Raw genomic sequence first — 17,040 nt, 5'->3', positions numbered from 1 at the left:
CTTTTGGTAGCATACAAAATATTCTTACATGCCAAATCCACTCTTGGCTATTTTTTTTGTTCCAGTTAGGGAGTGACATTTTTGCTGTGTACAGACTATGGAAAAAGGACAAATTATTCCTGTACTATTTCAGCAGCTTAATAAAGTTTTAAAAGAAATCTACAGTTGGCCCTTGAATAACATGGGTTTGAACTGCATGTGTCCAATTCTACATGGATTTTTTTACAGTACTATAAATGTATTTTCTCTTCCTTATGATTTCATTTTCTTTCGTCTAGCTTACTTTATTTTAAGAATATGGTGTGTAACACAGATAACATACAAAGTAGGTGTCAGTTGACTATGTTGTTAGTAAGGCTTCTGGTCAACAGTAGTTGTTAAGTTTTGGGGGAGTCAAAAGTATACATGAATTTTCTGCTGTGTGTGGGATTGATGTCCCTAACCCCCATGTTGTTCAAGGGTCAACTGTATATTTTTTAAAAATAAACTTAAGACTACTTCCCTGGTAGCCATATTTGATTTGCTAAGTGAAATATAGTTCATATATATTTTGCAAAAATTGATCCTCTAGTAGTAATAGGGATTATTAAAATGTAAAATCCTCTTTCCTAGGATTGCTTATTTATCTTCACATCAATTCCTTTGGTTTTTTTTTTTTTTTTTTAATTGTCTTTCATTACTTGTCTCTTTGGAAGAAATGAAAGAACAGGTTCTATGTAAGATACCTATATATGTGAAATTATATATATGACACATATGAGGTTAAGCAGATCTGTATGATAGCCTACAAATATAAGATTTTTATTTTTTAAAGGAAGGGGACAAAAAGGCAGTAATAATAGATGTGACTGTTGACCTAGCACCCTGTGTTATTTGAGAAATTAAAAGAAACCTATTCATGTCCATTATTACTTATTTATGTACTCATTAGCTTCTGATTAGACTGTGGAGATGGAGCAGGGAAGTCTCACTATTAAGTTTTGCTTGGTGGCCTCTAATCTTAACCTTATGATAACAAACATATAAGCATGGTAATATTCATTTGTGACATGAATGTCTTAGGTTGAAAATTGTGACATTTAAACAAAAGTTATCTATTTTCCTTATACACAAATATTTGCTATTGAGGAAGATATGGATTATTTTAAAAATTCCTACTTTTTAAATGTCCTTAATTACTAAGAGATAATCCTACTTCCCTCTAAATTCTACCCACAAATAATTTGGAAGCCCAACCAAATTTTATAAAGTAAATTGGTTCTGCTGTTGTTTTTCAGCAACGTGATACATACTAAATTGGTATTCAGCAGTCTTTCCAAAATACTGTTTTGAAACTTCATGCCATGTAACCCTCTTACCCGATCTCATGGAGCTTACTGATGAATGTAATCCATCTAGCACTTACAGGAATTAACCCAAGCCTTCCACTGAATTTTACACTAATCCCTCATTCTTCATACCCCACACAATTATGGCCTCTACCATTTGGTTGTTTGGTAAGTACCAAACATGTTTAAAGGCACAATATATGCTATATCATCTAATCCTCATAGCCATGTGAAGGCAGTACTATTAGTATTCCCATTTGATAGATGACAAAAGAAGGACACAGAATTGAAGTGTTTTAATCTAGCCATGGTCACAGTAAATAACTGAAGATGAAATTTGAGCCTAGGTACCCCAACTCTATATTTAAAATGTTACGTATAAAAATATGCCATTTTATTTTTTAATTAGTCTTGTTTTTGTTCCAGTTCAAATTTCTTTGGTATAAGTGGTAATGCTGTTGTATTTGAAAGCTCTTCTTGTGCAGGATGGCAGCAAACTCTATCACTTAACTCAAGTGTGCAAATTAAAATCTTTACCTTCCTGATTCACTAACATGGGTACATAAGAGAAACCAGAAGCAATGGCAATCAAAATATTTAATGTTAAAATACTTAAACACATGAGTGTATAACATGTATGTATAATTCTACTTTTGATTCTTATATTCAGGATATTTATATATTGGCTACTATTGTAAACTTTTAATAGAAGTATGTTTTACTTAGTCTATAAGAACTTCAAGCCCCTGAGATAAAGTCTCTGACTTTTAAAAGTAGGTATTCCTGAGGGCACTTGGGTGGCTCAATCCATTAAGTGTCTGACTTGAGCTCAGGTCATGATCTCGAGCCTCGTATCAGGCTCTATGCTCAGTGGGGAGTCTGAGTCTCTCCTCTGCTTGTGCTTTCTTTCTCTCAAAATAAATGAGTAAGATCTTTTAAAAAAAAATCAGTATTCCTGGGACGCCTGGGTGGCTCAGTGATTGAGCGCCTGCCTTCAGCCCAGGGTGTGATACTGGAGTCCTGAGATTGAGTCCCACATTGGGCTCCCTGCGAGGAGCCTGCTTCTCTCTCTGCCTATGTCTCTGCCTCTCTCTCTGTGTTTCTCATGAATAAATAAATTAAATCTTTAAAAAAAAAAGTATTCCAGAAAATGACGCTGAATTCTGTAGTATTCAATAATTACAAAATTATTTTGCATATATTATATCATATAATCCTCATAACAACTTGTTTTTCCATTTTATGTATGAGAAAGCTACAGTTGAGAGATGGAAATTGACTTCTTCAGAGTTATACAAAGATATGAGGCAGAGCCAGTATTCAAACTTATACATGTCTTGTAATAAGTTAATATGTGGAATATCTGCTTGAATCATACAGGGACAAATAATGAAATCAAAACATAATGTTATTTATTTATTTATTTATTTTTAAAAGATTATACTTATTTATTCATGAGAGACACAGAGAGAGAGAGGCAGAGACACAGGCAGAGGGAGAAGCAGGCTCCATGTGGGAGCCTGATGTGGGACTCAATCCTGGAACCCCAGGATCACACCCTGGGCGGAAGGGAGGCGCTTAACCACTGAGCCACCCAGGCAACTCTATTGTTGTTTTGTTTTGTTTTTTAAAGATTTTATTTATTTATTCATGAGAGACAGAGAGAGAGAGAGAGGGAGAGAAAGAAGCAGAGACACAGGCAGAGGGAGAAGCAGGCTCCATGCAGGGAGCCTGACGTGGGACTCGATCTCAGGACTCCAGGATTACGCCCTGGGCGGAAGGCAGGCACTAAACCGCTGAGCCACCCGGGGATCCCCTCTATTGTTATCTAATTTCAAAAAGTAGAAATAGTCCTAAACACAATAAATTTCCTTCTTATTTATCATGGAAGATAAAGTTTGAATGTGGCTACTTTGGAGAATAACTGCTTTGATAGTTATTTATTATTATTATTATTACTATTACTAACATGTGCTTTCATACATTTCATACATTATTATTATTATTAATGTATGCACTCATGTGTTTAAGTACCCTAGTATGGAGGCGGGGCAAGATGGCGGAAGGGTAGGATCCCCAAGTCACCTGTCCCCACCAAATTACCTAGATAACCTTCAAATCATCCTGAAAACCTACAAATTCGGCTTGAGATATAAAGAGAGAACAGCTGGAATGCTACAGTGAGAAGAGTTCACACTTCTATCAAGGTGTTGTTCTGATGCTCTTGCAAAAATATGGTCCAGCTTCAAGAAGATTCACAAAAAGGGCTTTTGACAAATACCAGTCTCTGATCACCCTGAGATCATAAAACTAAAGTATGAATTGTCAGAACTAAAAGCTGCATTTAAACAGAACAAAAAGAAACAACATGGAACTGAATGAGTTAAGGACAATGATGACTGTTTTTAATGACTCTTGTTCAAAACATTGTTGATCCCCTCATGTTTGCTCCTCCAGATTGAAGGAAACTGGTCTCTAGATATATCTATAACTTACAGAAATTTTATGAAAATGCTGTTTTGTAAACAAATTAAAATATTTATCTTTCTCCCTACCTGTAAGAAAAAAAAAAAAAAGTACCCTAGTATGGAGCTTGAACTCATGACTCCAAATCAAGAGACACATAGTCTACCAACTTAGCCAGCCAGGGCCCCAAGAGTTAATTATTTTATCAACACACATTTTTTGTGGGGAGAAGAAAGAAGGCTGTTGCTTCTCAATTTCAGAGGAGAAAGAAGAAGCCGTATTTCATACTTTGAAGGAAGTAATGCAGAATAAACAGGGTCAGAGACCAGTGGTTTTCTGTTCCTGTTTCCTTTTCTTTGTACAGACTGAAACCAGGTTTAGTGTGTTGTATAGCTGACAGATACGGGCCTGATTTTGTCCGATAGGGCAGATGACTACCTGAAACTAAAAGATAATCAGAAAATAGGTTTTCTTCAGAAAATAGGTTTAGGGACACCTGGATGGCTCAGTGGTTCAACGTCTGCCTTCGGCTCAGGTCATGATCCTGGGGTCCTGGGATGGAGTCCTGCATCGGGCTCCCTGCAGAGCCTGCTTCTCCCTCTGCCTGTGTCTCTGCTTCTCTCCGTGTGTCTCTCATGCATAAATACACAAAATCTTAAAAAAAAATAGGTTTAGTGGAGTTGAAGATTAGTAAGAATTGTTTTCATTTTGCATTTGAGTTCAACTCTGTGCCATTTATACTTACTTTACCAGAGGAAATAAAAACCTAAATAAGAGACGTAAGACTCCTTCTCAATCCCCATGACTACCTTGTAAGCATGGTTTTTACATTCTGAAACTTTGTTTTACAATTGCGTGAGTTGTACCTTACCAATATTAACAAAAGAGATATCTCCTATCTCAACTAGGACACAAAGAGACTTTCAGGAAAGGACAACAGACATCCTCAACAGTGCAAGGAGCAGATAGGGTGAACTGAAGAGGAGGAGTTGCAACAACTTAAACATTTTATGTCTACCAGTCCTCCGCTATAAGGATATTAAAAAGTAAATATTCATGAGTTTGTCTCCTCTTGAATTAGTTGTGACACCTGTAAAAATACAAGTCTGTTTTAGTTTGCTAAGTTTTCAGTATATCATAATTAACCAGTGTTTTTGGTGAGCTCTGCTCCCGTGAATCCTCCTGGACCTTTTCCATTCTAGAGGTGTAGATAGATCAGATGATAAAATTTTTTATCAGATCTTCGAAGAAAATAGTTGCCAACTCAGGACAATCCTCTAAAAGTTCAGTAACATATTGGTTTGCTTATAGCTGATGTTAACTGTAATTATAAATGGAACTAAGTTTAGAAATGAATTTGCTGAATACTTACTAGAACAAAAATTCATCTTGCTTAACTAAAAAGGGAATAATCAGTGGGCAAGGGTGTGATATATTGATGGTTTTGCAGTTAAGTTATGTGAATTGGCCTCTGAGTTATAGTCAGTTTCAGAGAACTGAGAGGAGATTCTCCAGAAATTAATGAACAGCCTCCCTATAAGACTTTCACTACATCTTTAAGCTTAAACTGATTTAGTCTGCTCACTAAGCAAGATACATGTATTTAATTACCTTTCCATGTGTATTTCCAGCATTCAAAGAAAAACCTCCATATCCACCAAGTCAGGCTCAAGCAGTTCTTCAAAAGAGCCCTCCTGCTGAGTACTCCTATAAGAAATCAATAAGGAACTTATTTAAAAACATTCCTTTTGTCCTTCTGTTGATCACATATGGTAAGTGGTTTTCTTTTACTTTCTTTGATTTCTGTATAAAACTTTGAGCATTGTAGATTCTTTTCATTTAGTCTAGTGGTTTGAACTTTATCTTTTATTTTATTTTATTTTATTTTGGTTTGAGCTTTAATGAGATAGGTTTGTTAACTATAAAAATAATGATGACATAGTCATAAACTTAAATTTTGAACTAAAAGCAAAACTTAAAGATGAATTTTTTACCTATCTGTAAAATATAATATAATAGATCTCAAATGGACAAGCACTTTCTTTTTTGAGTTTTCACAGTGTTTTAAGTCCTTTATTAGCGGCCATAAGCATATGGGGAATGTTATCTACAATTCCTTTCTCTGACCCTGTGCAAACTGGCATCTATTTTTGACTACTCAGTCAAAACTAGACATTAATGGATGACTTTCACTAGTTGTTGTTTTTTTTTTTTTTTTAAGATTTTATTTACTTATTCATGAGAGACACACATACAGAGGCTCTCCAATGGGGAGCCTGATGCGGGACTCAATCCCAGGACTCTGGGATCAAGATCTGACCCGAAGTCAGATGCTTAACCACTGAGCCACCCAGGTGCTCCCCATAGTTCCTTTTCTTAATTTTGCAGGTTACCTCCATTGGTTAGCTTAAACCTAAAATACATAACTAGGAAGTAGAGAAAATATAGTGAGTGATTATTATCTATAAGAGCAAATTCATTTCTGTAACCTGTCATTTAAGGAAGAAAGATTCCTACCTTCTTTATCTCTGTCTCCCAAAATAAAAATTTCTTTGAGCCAACTTATAACCAACCCCTTATCACACTCACAAACATGCCTGCACATGCATTTACACTGTGAATTTTAGTCTCTGTAGTTTTGTGGGTTTTTTTTTTTAAGATTTTTAAAACTTATTCATGAGAGACACACACAGAGAGAGACAGAGACACAGGCAGAGGGAGAAGCAGGCTCCATGTAGGGACCCCGATGTGGGACTTGATCCCGGGTCTCCAGGATCAGGCCCTGGACTGAAGGTGGCGCTAAACCACTGAGCCACTGGGGCTGCCCCTAGTTTTGTGCTGTTACCCTTTTACCTGAAACGTGTTCCTTTTTTTCCCCTTAAGCAATCCTACGAGAGCTGGCTTAATGTTTTCCTAACTTACTGTTCATTTTGTTATTTGTTTCTTCATTTATTCCATCAATAATTATTAAAATCAATTAAATATACAGTAGTGCCATATATACCATGTGGGCTAAAAATAAGCATGATAGGTGATTTTCTCCATGAAGTAATTAGAATCCAACTGGGGACATAATATACACACCAAAAAAGTGAATGACAGCTTAGGAGTTATCAAAAAGGTAACAACACCTTGTTGTTGAGTTGTATGGCAAGTGTGTGCTGAAGGCTTCAGAATAAATAACTGGCACAGGATAAATGAAGGGAAGGGCTGGCAAGGGAGATCATCATGGCAAAGATGTGGTTAAGCCTGGCCTTGAAATTTGGGTTAGATTTGGATAGAGAATAGCATGAGAAAGGTGTGTAGATGGTGCTCTCTCTGATACTCCCCTCTCTGTGGAATGTTTACTTCTTTTATATCACATCATATACTACTTCCTTGATTATATTTAAATAAGGTGAAAGTGTTTGAGTTTTTTTAAATTATAAAGAACTTCCATATGTATTATTCATATAAATTTTTTTTCATATAAATTTTTGAGATAGAGATATTAGTAGTAGTATTTTTTAAAGATTTTACTTATTTATTCATGAGAGACACAGAGAGAGAGAGGCAGAGACACAGGCAGAGGGAGAGCAGGCTCCATGGAAGGAGCCCGAATTGGGACTCGATCCCAGGATTCCAGGATCACGCCCTGAGCCAAAGGCAGACGCTTAACCGCTGAGCCACCCAGGCATCCTGGGATAGAAATATTATTATACCTATTTTATAAATGAAGAATTAGAGTTCTCTTTTCTGAATTCTAAATTTTATTTATTTATTTTTTTAATTTCAAAGGTACAGGGACGCCTGGGTGGCTCAGTGGTTGAGCATCTGCTTTTGTCTCAGGTCATGATCCTTGGGATTGAGTCCCGCATCAGGCTACCTGTGAGGAGCCTGCTTCTCCCTCTGCCTGTGTCTCTGCCTCTCTCTCTGTGTCTCTCATGAATAAATAGATAAAATCTTAAAAAAACATTCAGAAGGTACAAAGGATGCAGAGTGCATATAGTATAAAATTCAGAAGGTACAAAGGATATATGATGTAAAACCAGTCTTCCTCTATCTCTGTCCCCAGGTCACCCAGTTCCCCAACATGGAGGTAATCACTGGTATCACCTGCTTACTTGTGAGGCTGATATAGCCTTGATGTCAAAATCAGACAAGAACAGTGCAAGAGAAAAATTTCAGGTCAATTTTACTTATGAACTAGATGTAAAATGCAAAAGAAATTATTAGTAAACCTAATACAGCAAATTAGAAAACTGATAATACATCCTGGCCAAGATTAGTTTAAGGAATGATTTTTGTGCTAACCTGAGCACTAAAAATTTATGATTATAACTTATCACAATAATAGATCAAAGAGGAAATTTTACCCAATCAATATCTGAGGGAAATGTATTTGGTAGAATTCAATACCCATTGATTAAAGACTTTGCACACTGTGAAGTAAAACGAACTTTATGAACCTGATAAAATTTATCTCTGAAAACTCTGTAGCAAACATCATTCTAAAGTCAGAATCTTAGAAATGTTTTTCTAAAGAAATGGTAAGAAGTATCCTTTACAATAGGATGTCTGTCGTTATCACTTCTATTTAGTACACAACTGGAAGTCCTGGCTGGCTCAGTAACAAGGAAAATTAAAAGTCTATAAGTTGGGGGCGCCTGAGTGGCCCAGTTGGTTAGGCCTCTGACTCTTTGATCTCCACTCAGGTCTTGATCTCAAGGTTGTGAGTTCAAGCCCCACATTCAGCTCCACGCTGGATGTGGAATCTACTTTAAAAAGTATGTGAGTTGGAAAGGTAAAAGATGCTATTATTCACAGGTAATATGGTTACGTGCACCAAAGGTGGTCAAACTGTGGCCTATGAGTCAACTCTGTGTGTTGCCTGTTGTTATAAGTAAAGTTTTGTTTGCTTACGTATTGTCTATGGCTGTTTTTGAGCTGCAAGGGCAGCACTGAGTAGTTGCATCAGAGACCACATGGCCTGCAAAGCTAAAAACATATGCTCTTTGGCCCTTACAGGAAATTTTTCTGACCCCTGATCTGCAAAAATAATGCAGAAGAACCTACAGATAACTATTAAAACTAATGAGTTCAGCAAGATTACTAATCTGACAATGTGAAAATACCAACTACATTCCTGTGTATTTATAGGAATTGTATGCCTATAAAAGATTTTTTAATACCAATCAATACTGTAAGATATGTATAAATACCTTAGTATGTGTATAAAATAGGTATAAATAGGTATAAATCTAAAAGAAAATAACTTTATAAATTATAAAATTATAAAACATTGAAAGGCAAGAGAAGACCTAAATTAAGTGGAGAGCTATACCACACTTATGCAAGGTTTGAGATTATAGTGATAAACCAGTTAACGTTACAGAACATTGCATTAATAAGTGACAGTTGCAGATTTGGATTGACAGAAGAGCCGGATATAGGCAGTAATTAGGAAATTAAAAAGAGTTTACTTGTTGAAGGAGTTAAAAAGGAATTTCTGTGTACCTGGGTGGCTTAGTGGGTTAAATGCCCAATTCTTGATTTTGGCTCAGGTCATGATCTCAGGGTGTTGGGCTTGAGCTCTGCAATCAGGCTCTGTGCTCAGCAGGAAGTCTACTTAAGATTCTCTCTCTCCCTTCCCCCTCCACCAACACTCTCTCTCTCTTTCTAAAATAAATAAATAAATCTTAAAAAAAAAATCAGAAAGAAGGCATTGGGAAACACTGTGGGCAGTTTGATAATATTCCTCGGAACAGTTGGAAAACTTTCTTGACCTCATATTCTTCACCAAAGGGGTGCCTACTTAGGGATCATGATTTGAATGAGTGAGCCACATGACACCTTTTGACCATGCACCTGTCTCCCTCTATGACTAGTATTATATATAAAGATGGAGCAGTTGCACATGGGATAGTCTAGATAGGGACTGTACTCCTAGTATGGGTTTTCAGGATCATATACAGTGTCCAAAGCTAAGTTAACATTTTTTGGAGGTAGAGCTATTTAGAGAAAATGAGATCCTTCCCTATGCCATTATTACTATCAGAAACTAAAGGCCAGTTACTCATGATTTTCTGATATGATCTTTAGATAGCCATAGGTCTCATCCTGCAATCTTCCCTTTAAACGTTTTTTTTTTTTTTTTTTAAGATTTTATTTATTTATTCATGAGAGACACAGAGAGAGAGAGAGAGAGAGAGCAGAGACATAGCAGAGGGAGAAGCAAAACTCCCTGCAGGGAGTTTGATGTGGGACTCCATCCCCAGACCAGGATCACGCCATGAGTTGAAGACAGACACCCAACCGCCAAGCCACCCAGGTGTCCCTAAACCGGGTTTGTAATGGAACTTGACTAATTCTAAAATTCCTGTGAAAGAAGTAAGGGCCAAGGACAAAGATAGCATCGCTGAAGAACAAGGTGAGGCACACATTCGCAGATATCAGAATTTATAAAACAATAATCATTAAGATGCCGTGTATTATCAAGGGGTAGACTATTAGATTACTGAACAGTAGAGATCCTAGTGACCTCCTTCTCCGTATCCGTTTGCAAGCTAGGTTGTATTATAGCAATGAAATTCTGCTTTAAAAAATTCTCAGTGGCCTAACATGTCACAAACTCATTTATTACCAGTGCTACATGTTCAGTGTGAACTGCCAGCAAGGTTCTGTTCATCAGAGTTAGCTCAGGATCCAGAATGAGGTCTTGGCACATGCTATGATGATTACCAGGGCAGCAAATGGGAAGTGTCACTTTTATTTACATTTAAAGTCATATGTCCGTGCCGTTAAGTGTCTGGAAAGAGAAGTACTAGAATACAGTGATCTTCTCTTATTTCTAGTTTCACTTTCTCTGGTTTCAGTTACCCATAGTCAACCACACTTAGGAAGCAGATGCTCCTCCTTCTGACCTATCACAGATGGTCAGCAGTAGCCTCACACTATGTCACACGGTTTATGTCATTCACCTCACTTCATCCTGTGGGCACTTCATCTCACATCATCACAATAATAATAAGAAAAAATACAGTACAATAAGATCTTGAGGAAGACTACATTTACGTAACCTTTATTACTGTAGTTTTGTATTCTATTATTATAGTTATTCTATTATTAGTTATTTTTGTTAATATCTTACTGTGCCTAATTTATAAACTAAAATTTACAATAGGTACGTATGTATGTACAGGAAAAAAAAAACCCATAGTATATGTAGGGTTTGGTACTATCTGCAGTTTCAGGCATCCCCTGGGGGACTTATAACATACCCCATGCAGATGAGAGGGGACTACTGTGTTTGCAAATAGCTCTAATGATTAGAACGTGTGTATATAAAAACTAGATGTCTTATAAGAGAAACTGTATAGTAAATTGTCCTGGGATAATTATCCTTATGGGATTATCCTTATGGGATTATCCTTATGGGATTATCCTTATGGGAAAAATAAAGTAAAATTAGCTCTCTATATCATACCGTGAAAAAAATGAATTACAGTAGATTAAAGACTGAAGGGTGAAAATGAGAACTTTAAAGTTTTAGAAGTATATGTAGGAAACTGGCTTTAGTATTCTTTTTTTTTTTTCTTTTTGGCTTTAGTATTCTTAAAATAATTTCTTGGGGCACCTAGGTGGCTCAATCAGTTATGCATCTGCCTTAAGCTTAGGTCATGATTCTCCAGTCCTGGGATAGAACCTCAAGTTGGACTCCCTGCTCAGCAGGAGAATCACTTCTCCCTCTCCCTCTGCCCCTCTGGTTGTGCTGTCTCTATCACTCTCTCTGTCTCAAATAAATAAATAAAATCTAAAAAAAAAAGAAAAGAATTTCTTAGTGTAAAGAACAGAAGGGATGCCTGACAGGCTCAGTCAGTAGAGCCTGTGACTCTTAATCTCGGGCTTGTGAATTCGAGTCCCAAGTTAGATGTAGAGATTACTTAAAAATAAAATCTTTTTTTTTTTTAAGATTTTATTTATTTATTCATGAGAGACACACACACACACAGAGGCAGAGACACAGGCAGAGGAAAAAGCAGATTCCATGCAGGGAGCCCAATATGGGACTCGACCCCGGGACCACGGGATCATGCCCTGGGCCAAAGCCAGATGCTAAACCACTGAGCCACCCAGGTGTCCCCAAATAAAATATTAATAAATAAATAAGCAAATAAACACAATCCTTGAAGAAAAAGATTGATAAACATGATTACATTAAGACAATGTAGGGGTGCCTGGGTGGCTTAGCCATGTAAGCGTCTGATTCTTGATTTTGACTCAGGTCATGATCTTAAGGTCATGAGATTGAGCCCTGTGTGGGGCTCACACTGGGCATAGAGCCCACTTAAAATTCTCTATCTTGGGACACCTGGGTGGCTCAGCGGTTGAGCATCTTCCTTCAGCTCAGCGTCGGGATCTGGGATTGAGTCCCGCATTGAGCTTCCTTCATGGAGCCTGCTTCTCCCTTTGCCTGTGTCTCTGCCTCTCTCTCTGGGTTTCTCATGAATAAATAAATAAAATAAATCTTAAAAAAAAAAAGATTCTCTGTTTCCCTCTCTCTCCCCACCCTGCTTGCTCGTGCTCTGCTCTCTCTCTCTCTCTCTCAAAAAAAAAAAGACCCAAAAAACAAAAAAAATCCGATAATGGTCTTTTCTAAAACAACATTATAAACAGAGAAAGCAAGACATAGACTATGAGAAAATGTCTGCGATGCATATAACCAACAAAGGCTTAGTACCTACAATGTAAAAATAACTCCTACCACATACTAAGAAAATAGCAAAGAAATTAAGGAAACCAGAAAGCATTTTTGTGTTTGTGTATTGCTCATTTTTGATGCTGAACCTTACTCAAGATTCCTAAATGAAAGAAATGCAAATGAAAACCAGAGTAAGATACAATATCACATGCATTCAAATTGGCAAATTTTTTTTTAATAAGATTTTCTTTATTCACGAGAGACAGAGAGAGAGAGGCAGAGACATAGGCAGAGGGAGAAGCAGGCTCCTCGCAGGGAGTCCAATGCGGGACTCGATCCCAGATCCCAGGATTATGCCCTGAGCCAAAGGCAGATGCTCAACCACTGAGCCACTCAGGCATTCCCAGCCACCCAATTTTTTTTTTGAATTTAAAAAATTTTAATACAGTTCAAATCAGTGGGTCAGGTTCATTTTAGCTCCTTCACTGCCAAACCTGGGGGCAGAGACTGCTTGAGTTTCTCTGCCTTCTCTTTCTTTGTCTGTGATGATCAAAGTATAAAGATACCGGCTGCATCGAACTTTAAACTTCACATTATCCTTATTCTTCTTGATCTTGACGGATTTGGCGTCCTTTCGCCTAGCCGTCAGCAAGAAGTCCTTGATTTCCTTGATTTTGTGAGGCATGCCTACACGGGCGTGGGGGGCAGCACACAGCTGGCACCGGCAGAGACACTCACAGCAGGCGGCCCCCCACCAAAATTTTTTTAACTAGTGAAAACATACATGGCAAGAATGTGAAGTAAAGGAACTCTGCTGGTACTATAAACCAATATAACTATTTTGAAGAGCAGTTTGACTATATCCAGAAAATAGACATTCTCCTTCTAGATATATATTTAGAGAAATCCTTATATGTGATAACGAAAACATAATATTCATTGCAGTATTGTTTTAAAGAGTACAAAACTGGAAAAAGACAAGTGTCTACTGACTGGGCAAGAGGTAATTAAACTGAAGTATATTAACATAATGGGCTATCCTATAGTAGAGAAAATTAATAAACTAGTATTTAAAGTACTGACTCACATAAATCTCAAAATTGTATTATTGAGTGATAAGAGCAAGCTACAGATAGATACAAAAATACATTATTTATATAAAGTTCAATTACATGCAGAATAATTCTAATTGTTATTTATGGATACACATATTGTAATATCTAAAATGATAAGCACTGGGGCACCTGGCTGGTTCAGTTGGGCGTCTTACTCTTGGTTTTGGCTCAGGTCATGCATGATCTCAGGGTCTTAAGATCAGGCCCAGTTTCAGGCTCCCAGCTCAGTGGGGAGTCTGCTTTCCCTCTCTCTCCCTCTGACCCTCCTTCCACTCATGCACGCTCTGTCTCTAAGATAAATAAACCTTAAAATAAAATAAATAAAAGAAAATGATAAGCACTAACAGGATAAGAGGCTATCTCTGAGGGACGCCTGAGTGGCTCAGCAGTTGAGTGTCTGCCTTTGGCTCAGGGTGTGATCCTGGAATCCGGATCGAGTCCCACATCCGGCTCCCTGCAAGGAGCCTGCTTCTCCCTCTGCTTATGTCTCTGCTTCTCTCTCTGTGTGTCTCTCATGAATAAATAAATAAGTCTTTAAAAAACCAAACTAGTAAATGGTACTTTTATAATTTTCTGTTTATTATTATAGGTATCATGACTGGAGCATTTTATTCAGTCTCAACATTATTAAATCAAATGATACTGATACATTATGAGGTAAGTTTCTGTTTATACAGAATGGTTAAGAATGTTTCTTAAGCAGTGTACTTCCTGTTAGTATGTTCATACAATTAAAGATTTATTGGGCACCTGGCTTGCTCAGTTGGTGGAGCATAAGGACTCTTGATCTCAGGGTTGGTTCAAGCCCCCCACATCAGTTGTGAGATTACTTAAAATCTTTTTTAAAAAGGTTAATGACTTTGTTGCTTTAAAATATTTGTATTTGTTTTAACTGAATACATTTTTTAAAAGATTTTATTTATTTATTTGACAGAGAGAGAGCATGAGCAAGGGGGAGTGGCAGGCAGACGGAGAGGGAAAAGTAGGCAAAGGGAGATGGAGAGGCAGGCTCCTCACTGAGCAGGGAGCCTGACAATGAGACTCAAGACTCATCCTAGGACCCCTGGTATCATGAGATCATGACCTGAGCCAAAGGCAGATGCCTAACTGGCTAAGCCATCCAGGCGCCCCTAATTGAGAATACATTTCATCCAATTTATAAAACACACAGAATGGAGAGAAGTTATTATTGCTGTGACAATACCTAAGTCTTTTTTGTTGTTGTTGTTGTTGAAGATTTTATTTATTTATTCTTGAGAGACATAGAGAGCGAGAGAGAGGCAGAGACACAGGCAGAGGGAGAAGCAGGCTCCATGCTGGGAGCCTGACGTGGGACTCCAGTATCAGGCCCTGGGCTGAAGGTGGCGCTAAACCACTGAGCCACCAGGGCTGCCCCAATACCTTAATCTTTTAAAAATACTTTTTAAAAGAAATATGTCTGGTTATATGGGAAAAGCTAAAGAAACAATTTTAAAAGAAACCAACCCAAATATAAGAAGTAAATATCAAGCTGTGACATCTCTTCGCTTTTGAAAGGAGAGAGCAATTGTAATATATAAAGACTATCAGATTAATCTCCTTAGACTTCTGTGAATTACAGGAGAATTCTAACAAAAATCATTGTACTTTCTAACAGCCATGGAGGATCAAGAAAAATTTCTTTTATTTCTCCCATATTTTAGGTTTTCTTTTTTTTCTGATTTGAAAATAGAATGTCCTTTATATGTGCTTTACTTGCCCTCCACCCCCTTACCCTAACAAATGTTCTAAATTTCCTATTATATCGTATGCTTAATTTTATCTGATTATTTCTTTTGACTATGAAATGTATGGGACTGTGAAAGAGCTATTTGAAAGAAGTATCTGACTAACTTCTTATGAAAAAAATTTTTAAGGGAGAAGAAGTCAATGCTGGAAGGATTGGGCTAACACTGGTAGTAGCTGGAATGGTGGGTTCTATTCTTTGTGGCTTATGGCTAGATCATACCAAAACATACAAGTAAGTGATAGTAGGTAAATGTATGATGTACAACCTAGGGTATTTTGGGTTTAACGGAAACTTTGCTTTTTATTTTCACACATTTAAATAGTGTTATTACTATAAGACCTGGATCCTAGACATTCTTAGATTCTCTTCACTTCTGAATAAAGTCTATATATTTTATCAGTCATACTTCGATTTTGAGAATTTAGATACCTTATGAAGATTCTTCCCCTCTAATAATAACACATATGTCTTCAGAAGGGATCATTGCTGTTCTACAGAAGCCCTTTCTAAGAAACATTTGACTTCTGATAGAGACTTTATCTTGTTCTTTTCTCATGTTATAAGCTTAAAAGCAAACAGAAAGTTGTGTTTCCTACCAAAAAATTGTTATTGAGCATAAGACATTTTTGGTAAGAAGTTTTTGCCTAGGAGTGCCTGGCTGGCTCCGTGTGGAGCATGTGACTTTTGATCTCAGAGTTATGAGTTCGAGCCCCATGTCGGGTGTAGAGTTTACATACATACATACATACACGTATACATACATAAAGTCAATCTGAGAAAAAAAAAGTCTTTAAATGTCTTTGCCTCAAGGCACCTGGGTGGCTCAGTTGGTTACGCATCTGCCTTGGGCTCAGATCATGATCGCAGAGTCCTGGGATCGAGCCCCACATCTGGCTCTCTGCTGGGGTTGGAGGTCTGCTTCTCTGTCTCCCTCTGCTGTTCCCCCTGCTTGTGTGCTGTCTCTCTCTCTCTCTCTCTCAAATAAATAAAATCTTTATTTTATTTTTTTTAAATAAAATCTTTAAAAAAAAGTATTCACCTAAAGTGCCCCACACTATAGTACCACTTAACTATAATATAATACATAATATGAAAATGCTGTATTAATTATACATTTATATGATCAAAATGCTAATACAAAAGAAGAACTTAGTAATACAAATGAGGAGACTGAGAAAGGGGCTTCAGGGGCAGCATGTTTTGCATTGGGCCTTAAAAGAATAGCCATATATGTTTATTTATGATGTATTATTCCATTTATATAAAGCATATTTATATTGTTAGAAGTCAAGAGAGTGACTACTCTTGGAGGCAGGGAAGCTGTAAGACTGGAGGGATCTTCTGAGTGTTGGTAATGGTTTTTTCTTTGGTTTTGTTTTTTGTTTTTTTAAATTTTATTTATTTATTTTAAAGATTTTGTTTATTTATTCATGAGAGACATAGAGAGAGAAGCAGAGACACAGGCAGAGGGAGAAGCAGGCTCCATGCAGGGAGCCCAATGTGGGACTCGATCCTCGGACTCCAGGATCACGCCCTGGGCCAAAGGCAGGCGCTAAACCGCTGAGCCACCCAGAGATCCCCTATCCATTCATCTATTGATGGACACTTGGCCTGCTTCCATAATTTGCCTATTGTAAATAATGCTACAGTAAACATAGGAGAATAATTATTTTCTTTACTAAA

At 37.2% G+C, this 17,040-nt stretch overlaps 1 protein-coding gene and 1 pseudogene across 1 annotated transcript in view; one reads left to right on the top strand and one right to left on the bottom strand.

The window, feature by feature from the left end:
• The window catches only part of FLVCR1 (FLVCR choline and heme transporter 1), a 37,521-nt gene that overhangs the window by 7,129 nt on the left and 13,352 nt on the right, over positions 1-17,040 (top strand). The window contains exons 3-5 of the mRNA XM_077902165.1: positions 5,426-5,566; positions 14,179-14,246; positions 15,485-15,588. Coding sequence (XP_077758291.1) covers positions 5,426-5,566; positions 14,179-14,246; positions 15,485-15,588 — 313 coding nt within the window. The remainder of the gene's footprint in view (positions 1-5,425; positions 5,567-14,178; positions 14,247-15,484; positions 15,589-17,040) is intronic.
• Positions 12,890-13,216, bottom strand: LOC144315258 (large ribosomal subunit protein eL38 pseudogene; annotated as a pseudogene).

The sequence above is a fragment of the Canis aureus genome, chromosome 6 (assembly GCF_053574225.1).
Source record: "Canis aureus isolate CA01 chromosome 6, VMU_Caureus_v.1.0, whole genome shotgun sequence".
Classification (NCBI taxonomy): domain Eukaryota; kingdom Metazoa; phylum Chordata; class Mammalia; order Carnivora; family Canidae; genus Canis; species Canis aureus.
Note: the sequence above shows the minus strand (reverse complement) of the source record. Positions and strands in the feature narration are given on the sequence as shown.